At 40.0% G+C, this 7,973-nt stretch overlaps 2 protein-coding genes across 3 annotated transcripts in view; one reads left to right on the forward strand and one right to left on the reverse strand.

The window, feature by feature from the left end:
- Positions 1-5,498, forward strand: part of Dhx32 (DEAH-box helicase 32 (putative)) — a 64,559-nt gene extending 59,061 nt beyond the window's left edge. For both annotated transcript variants that reach the window (XM_023708891.1, XM_004625585.2), the window contains exons 9-12: positions 555-704; positions 2,629-2,816; positions 3,770-3,951; positions 4,977-5,498. In XM_023708891.1, the coding sequence (XP_023564659.1) occupies positions 555-704; positions 2,629-2,816; positions 3,770-3,951; positions 4,977-5,148 (692 nt within the window). In that variant the 3' untranslated portion in view covers positions 5,149-5,498. The remainder of the gene's footprint in view (positions 1-554; positions 705-2,628; positions 2,817-3,769; positions 3,952-4,976) is intronic.
- The window catches only part of Bccip (BRCA2 and CDKN1A interacting protein), a 16,678-nt gene continuing 14,002 nt past the window's right edge, over positions 5,298-7,973 (reverse strand). Inside the window, exons 2-4 of the mRNA XM_004625730.2 lie at positions 7,654-7,841; positions 6,881-7,055; positions 5,298-5,731 (exon numbers count right to left, since the gene is read on the reverse strand). Of these exons, the coding sequence (XP_004625787.1) occupies positions 5,561-5,731; positions 6,881-7,055; positions 7,654-7,841 (534 nt within the window). The 3' untranslated portion in view covers positions 5,298-5,560. The remainder of the gene's footprint in view (positions 5,732-6,880; positions 7,056-7,653; positions 7,842-7,973) is intronic.

Genomic DNA, 7,973 nt, shown 5'->3' on the forward strand with positions numbered 1-7,973 from the left:
GACTCAGTGGAATAAGCAGTTCCCTGGCAAGCGCAAGGGCCTGAGTTCAAATCCCTGTTTCAAAAAAAAAAAAAAAAAAATTATAAAGTAACTTTATGAAAAATCTAAATCTAGTAATAAATCCAAATCTAGTAAATTCCCTAATCAAGAATGCAAAAACATACCAAGTTTACTTTGCAAAAGAGATAACTGCAGATCAAGAAAAAGTGCCACTGGAAGCTTTCTGGCCCAGATAACTGTGTGTGCTTACTATGCCCTGTAGCTTCATTCACCTTGGTGTGTTTCCACATATTCTTTTGGTCTGGGCCTCTGAGCCGTCTGCCCAGCCCTAACAAACACAGCAGAACACTATTACACAGACTTTAGCAAAGTAACATACACAGAGAAAGAATTAGGATGACTTGCTCTGAACTTCTTTGACTTCTGTAAATAGTAACATACATACAAAGAACCAGGTCAGGAACAGTTCCACAAACAGTAGTACACTGTCCCTCTTCACTATGTGTAAAGACGTTTTCATTATTGGTGACGATGTAAATTTTTGCATTTTAAAGCTCCTAACTGCTTTTCACATCTGCCTCATGGAGCCGAGGATGCTGCCTTGACTTGTTGGAAGACATTTCTACATCCTGAAGGCGATCACTTTACCCTCATCAACATTTATAAGGCCTACCAAAACATAACTCTGAACTCTACAAGTGAACGTAAGTGAATGCAGCTGGTTCTCACAAACCACCTGATCTACCTTTTCCTAAATAAGGCTGTTTATTGTCCTTCATTACTACTCTTTTCCTGTAGTCCTGTTGGCCACTTCAGTGGCACTTGAGGCCCTAAAAAACAAGTTACTGCTGAGCTGTATAGACACTTATCATCCTATTCCAGTGTCAGCGTGCTGCCATGTGTGCCTGTGTTTCTAGAGCTTTGATACTCTGCTAGGCCAGCCTTTGACTAAATTCGCTTGGCCATGGGCAGATGAAAGCAGACATCTCCAAGTGCCCACTCTGTCAGATCTCTGCTGTCCTTCTACAACCTAGCCTTTTCATTTCCCACACGGAGAACACTCCATGGAGTAGTGTGCTCTCCAGGGAGAGTGTGCTGAAGAAGGCGGGAAGGGATTCAACTGAAGCATGACCCACTCAGAGCAGCGGGGATCCAGAAGAGCAGGAGTGAAAGTGCAAAGGCAGAGGCAGAACCAGTGTGTGTGCCTGAGTGACAGTGGATACACTAGCTGCACGAGCAGGTAGCTAGTGCTGAGCAAACTGGAAGCTTCTACGTGAGGGGCAGAGGGCAAAGGAGCATAGTGGAGGTTGGAGTCACCAAAACTTGCTAGGAAGAAGCTCCGTTCCCAAAAGGAGGACTTTTCTCACCTTTTGTTTTCCATGAAGCATCTTTTATTTCCTTTGCTACTAAAGATGGTGTGAAAAATACTTGAAATGTGGGAAATATGACAACAATTTGAAAGGCAGCAGAATCATATAAAGAGCAGGGAGCTAAGAAAGAGCAGAGTTAAGAAAGTTTTTGGGGGGTGACAGTGTTTGAACAAATAATCTCTTGCTCCTATCAGGCCTAAGTGGGCAAGGCAAGGTCAGTATGTGTCTTCTACCTAATGTGCCAGGCCATGTGCATTCCTGGGTCAAGGCAAAACTTATATACGAATGGCAAAAAAGATAACTTCAAACATAGGGCAGGCAAGATAACTTAGTGGACTAAGCGCCTGGTTAGGCAAGCACAGAGACTGGCGTTCCATCCCCAACACCACATGCATGCCTGTAATCCCAGTGCTAGGGAGGCTGAAAACAGGAGGATCACTACGAGTCAGAGCTGTGTTGTGAGACCCTGTACCAGATACATTAAAAAAATAAGTAACTTCAAACTAAACCAGGGCTGGGGAGATGGCTCAGTAGAATAAGTGCTTGCCTGGCAAGCACAAAAGCCTGAGTTCAATCCCCAGTCCCGCCAAAAAAATCAAACTAAACCAGATGAGTGAATTTCAATAAAAAGTTGTGCCCATCATAGATAAGCTGAGCTATAACATAACTCCAGAGTCAGCCTGGTAGTAATCCTTTTCATGTGAAATGAAACATGAGACACTTTCATGTATTAGAGAAATGTATACTGTAATTGTTTTCCTTCCTAGTTTAAACATTGCAGGTAATGTATACCTTTGCTGTCTACACAACCCAAAAATATGGATCTTAACACAATCTCCTGTACCTCCCAACAGCCACAGGTTAAAGGAAATATACTTCCAATCAGCACTGATAACATGCTGTTCCCCCACTGCACAGGATCCTGGACCCTCAACCAGTGGGCATAAGTGATGCTAGTGCCACACCATCTCCTTCCTGGGACTGCCACATGCATGATCCTGTAGCCACCAAGAGCCTTGTCCTTGCTGCTCTCCTGCCACTTGTTTATGTGACCTCCCAAGAATACATAGGGCTTGGGGCCGGGGAGATGGCTCAGAAGAATAAGTGCTTGCCTGGCAAGCACAAGGGCCTGAGTTCAATCCCTGGTTCTGAAAAAAAAAAGAGTACATAGGGCTTACAGACAGTGCCTGCCCGCCTGACACAGGCTCTTTCAAGTGTAAGATGAATATCTAACTAGCCTCTCTTCTCTTCCTCTTAGACTGTGTGGAAAAGTGGTGTCAAGATTACTTCCTCAACTATTCTGCTCTCAGGATGGCAGATGTTATCCGAGCTGAACTTTTAGAAATTATCAAGCGAATTGAGCTTCCCTACGCAGAACCTGCTTTTGGCACAGAGGAAAACAATCTGAACATCAAGAAAGCACTGCTGTCCGGTTACTTTATGCAGGTAAAGAGATGCAGAGTTGCCTTGGCAGGGGCTGCACTAAATGCCATATACTCAGGACATTCCATCAGCAGCCTTTCTCTTAGGGTGATGGTTCTATGGCCCTTACCTTTAAATAAAACTAAAAATACATGTTACTAAAGAGTTGGTATTAATGTCCCCTCAAAGGAGTACAAGGCCAAGCCAGATTATGTTGACTTCGTCCAAAAGACAAGACCTCAGCATAGAAAAGATGAACATCAGATGTAGTTTCTCATCTCACCTGTTTAGCTACTAAGACCTGATGAGTAAAGACTCGTTTTGTCTTTTCCCACAGTGAAAGCTAAGTAAAACAACATTACAGAAGTAGGGATACCCTTCATATCATGAGAAATACAGTATTTGCATATAACAAACTTGAAACAGTCTTAATGAAAAAAAATGCTATTTTGGCATGAATTTCCTCATCTGTAAGGAAGAAGTAAGGTATGTCACAGGGTTTGGTATTAGGTGAGCTATAACATCAAGTGTAAAACCTGGACATTTGGGAAAATGGTCCATAATAAAACAGGGAAAATCTGCAGTTTATTTTATGACTGAAACAGTCACCTTACACCTGCACCATTTTAACATACTACCCTGAAACTGTTGGTTAACAATGTCACTGTCTTTGTTTTTTCTTTTTTAATTAATTTTATTGAGAAACGAGACAATTTCAAAACCAATTAGTAGGGCACTTTCAGTAATTAATACATTGTATAGTTGTCTTCATAGTGGTTATTCATAGTACAAGATGCAGACATGATATCCCATCCAAACACTATTAGTACAAATCTTTATCACTTATATTTTCTATGTAGGAAAACCGGAAACAAAGGCAGCACATTTTAGTTTTAACTATTTGGTACAAAATAATTGTGTACTGATCTCCCCATTGATGCAGAATCTTTTTTTTTTTCTTCAAAACTGCCTTTTAGATTGCTCGAGATGTTGATGGGTCAGGTAACTACTTAATGCTGACACATAAGCAGGTGGCTCAGTTGCATCCCCTGTCTAGTTATTCCATCACCAAGAAAATGCCCGAGTGGGTCCTCTTCCACCAGTTCAGCATATCTGAGAACAACTTCATCAGGATCACCTCTGCAGTCTCTCCTGAATTGTAAGTTTAATGGAGAAGAAAGGCTTTCTTCTGAACTCATTTGTAGAAGTGAATGACAAAGTTAGTGTTTGTTGCACTTTCAGGTGTAAGTTTGCACAGGTACCTATCTTTACATAGACAGTACCTACTACAGACAGGGCCCTGAGGATGACACCCAAGAAACATCAATTGCTGCCTTTAAGCTTAATGAGAAGATAAGGTACAAACAAGAATCAGCATTGTCTTAAGAGGAATGTTACAGGAAAGGCACAATTATCAGGTGCACTGACCTTGAGGAGTAATGAACTTTTAGAAGCAGAGACAACACTAGCTGGAGCTACCAGGGGCTGTACGGCTTTCTGGGCCACACAAAGGGTTTGGATTGTACTGTAAGTAAACAGAATAGTTGAAGTTTTAGGCAAAAAAAAATCTCTACATATTTGGCAGCTAAGTGGAAAATGGGTAGAAGGGGTGATACTGAAGACAGAGGCTATTGCAGATTCTGGATCCATTTCAAAGGTATCACTCCTTCTTGGGCAAAGTGATGTTCAAGGCAGCAAACAAGAGCATAATCATAAGCAGCTAGATAGGGAGCAGTACTAGTTGAGGAAGAAGCAAATCTCTCAAGTATATACCTGATTGGGGCTGGGGAGATGGCTCAGTAGAATAAGTGCTTGCCTGGCAAGCGCAAGGGCCTGAGTTCAATCCCTGATTCTACCAAAAAAAATAAAACAGAGTTAAAAAAAAAAAATTATGTATCTGATTGTTTTATATAGTAATGAGCCTAAAGAAAGTAGTTACTACCAATGGTCAATGGCAAGAACATTTCTACCCTATAACCTAACACTAGAGAAGCCAACTTATCCTAAAAATACAATTGGATTGGCTACATGAAAACCAAAAGCTATTCTTCAAATGTAGACTGAGGTGTGGGGAAGTTAAATACTAGTTCTGTAAGTAGATTCTTCAGGGTGGAGAAGGACCCAGACATGATGTTCAGTATTCACCACACCCCTGCCCTCATCTAAACTTTTTGTTTTGAACAGATTTATGCAACTGGTACCGCAATACTACTTCAGCAATCTGCCTCCCAGTGAAAGTAAGGACATCCTACAGCAAGTAATGGATCACTTGTCTTCTATTTCAAGCATAAAACAGGAACAGACAATGTGTGAGAAGTGCCCTGAAACTACTGAACAGAGATGCACTATTCAGTGACTGCCTGCAAACCCAAGGTGCAATAAGAATCCCAAAGTGACCTGACAGTGGCCCCGCTGGAGCTATGTGCAAATATTTAAAGCAGAGGTGGGTACCATACCCGCAGGATAGTCTTGAAGAAATAACACTTTGTACGTGACTTTAAAATAAAAAATAGAGGAGTTTTTATTGAGTTCTTTAAATTCCTACTCCATTTTTTGTCTTATTGGACATTTTTAATCAACTAGTCTTAATTTGTCCAAAAATTTTTTTTTAAAGGTATTTTGTAAATGTGTCACAGACACATGGAACAGAACCCTACTTTTTGTAGAGGACTTTAATCTGAATAAAGTCATGAGTTTTCCAGTAAATCTCCACTGGGTTTTCTGATAACATTACAAAAACAAGCCCATCACTGTCCATGGGAAATGGGCTATACCGACAGATGTTCTTTCAGTTTATCCATGATTTCATTCATCTTGTCATGTGGAATTAACATCACAGTTCGCAAGGGCTTCATTGGTACATCATCAAACGACCATCTACCTCCCAGACAAGTGTCACCCTCCTCTTGCACTGGGTAGTTGAACTTCAGGACTGCCTTCTATAGCAAAAAAGTAACCGTGAATTAAAAATGTGACAACCCAAAGGCGAAACTCAGTCTACAACAAAGAACATTATATTTTATATAAGTTCAAACGATAACAGCTAAACGAAGCAAAATCTCAGCATTAAGCAAAGCTCAAATGAGATATTCAGGCAGAAATTATGAAACATTCAGCAAACAGATTTTTAACCTACACAAGGAACATGGACTGAGGTGTGCCATTTCTAAAAGGTGAATGGGAAGCTAGTAATCCTAGTGCTTTTACCCACTTACACAGACTCTTTCTAATTCCAAAGGTGCTCACATTCATGATCTCATTTGACTTTTTTTTTCTTTTTGCAGAACCGGGGATTGAACTCAGGCCCTTGCGCTTGCCAGGGAAGCGCTTATTCCACTGAGTCATCTCCCCGGCCCCTCATTTGACTTTCAAAATAAGCATATAACAGTTCAGTGAAATTAAGACTCTTAACATTTGAGAGCTAACACCTATATGTACTTTCCCCAAAATGGTGTGAGGCGCTCAGGCATACATTTTTTTGAATTTATTTTTACTATTTTTGAAAAAAGCACAGCTAAATCTATCCTGCTTTAGTACTGACTGTAAAGTCTCAACAATAATAGGTGTTCATCATTCAATTCAAAAACATATTCTCCCTCTCAGTTACGTAAGATTTTTGAGAGGAAAACTGTAGTAAGAGCGAATATTCTCTGGTATTTGGTCATCCCTCACTAGGAACACTAGCAGTCCCACCAGTGGGATGACAGCCACAACTAAGGGAACAGAGCAGCAAGTGCATTCCAATTTCTGTACTGACTGGCTGTGTGACCTCAGGTAATTTCCCTAATCTCAGATTCAACATTCACACTGTTAAATGGACTCATGTCTATCTTACTACATGGCTGTAGAATTAAAAATCTCATAGTAAACATTATAAACAGGTGCTCACTCCCACACACACACATTCTACCTAAAGTGTGGCATGAAGGTTGGTAAATGGCCTTTTGAGTACCTACTTTACCAGGTGCTAGGTTAGCTGCTAGCCAGAGCCCATACTTGGAAGAACTTTGATATAAAATGAGAGAACAATAAATTTAATAATTTTCAAGATAATCTTTACATTTAAATATATGAAACAAGACTCTTACCTCATAGAAAAATTCTTCCTCTGCATTTGCAAACATTAACTCATCCTTCTTTTGGTTGTTCCATTTCTTTTTAGAATTGGTTTTTCCTACTTCCACAAATGTCTTACTAACGAAAAGATAGAAGTAGCACTTTCCACATGGCTTATTAGTTTTATGTGCCTCTGCTAGCTCTTTCCTACAAAGTAGACACACAGAATATTACCTCTGGGCTACCTTAAACATACAAAAGCACACAGCCACAACTAACATGACTACTACAATCTTAAATGCAGAGTTCAGAACATACCATAGTTCTGACATACTGTATAAACTGCTCAGAAGTGGACATCCCAAATTGTAGAATAGTCAAAAGAATTACAGTTTTTCAGTGCTTAAATTTACAAATTCTGTAAACTTAAAACCCCATTAAGTAACAAAAACTCCAAAAAGCAAAAGACACACTGAGGACTAGTTTCATTAGTTATAAAATATACCAAAAGAATTTAGGAATTTGATTCAACTTTTGTTACTGCTGTAATTGTTCAGCATTCTATTCATGTTATAGAAACCAAGGTAAAAAATGGTCAAGTGGGGTTTAGTCTCTTTTACACTTTAAATTACCACGAATAAAACGCTTCAAAAAGCAAGACAGAAATGAACACACCTCACAAAATCTCTTCCTCACAGTAAAATTGCTTACACCTATTTTAGAACTTTTATACCTACACCTTCCATTTCAAGCACCTTTCTGAATGTACTTGGTACTATTTATGGGCATTTCCGAAGTCTCTTACTGAAGTTGCTGGTGCATGGGCAGAGCGATCTGTGGAGGGACATTAATGAATCTTTCACTTAGCAGAAAGCCCACAGGCTTGGTGGTGTCATTTAAGAGCTTGTCCAGCTGTTCAACCATGCTCTTTTCACAGTTCTTCTCGCAGCAGCTTAGAATCAACTCTTTAATTTGTTCAGCACACTGGGTACCCTAGAAAGCAAAGAGAAACTTTGCTTTTTATTACAGGCTATCACTTACAGGCAAAAACTTGAAAGTGAGAGCCACTATTTTTTCTCACAGGTAATGGGACTTTCCTGCCACAGCCTTTACAATCTAGTATGT

Source organism: Octodon degus, unplaced genomic scaffold (genome assembly GCF_000260255.1).
Source record: "Octodon degus isolate 3935 unplaced genomic scaffold, OctDeg1.0 scaffold00010, whole genome shotgun sequence".
NCBI lineage: Eukaryota > Metazoa > Chordata > Mammalia > Rodentia > Octodontidae > Octodon > Octodon degus.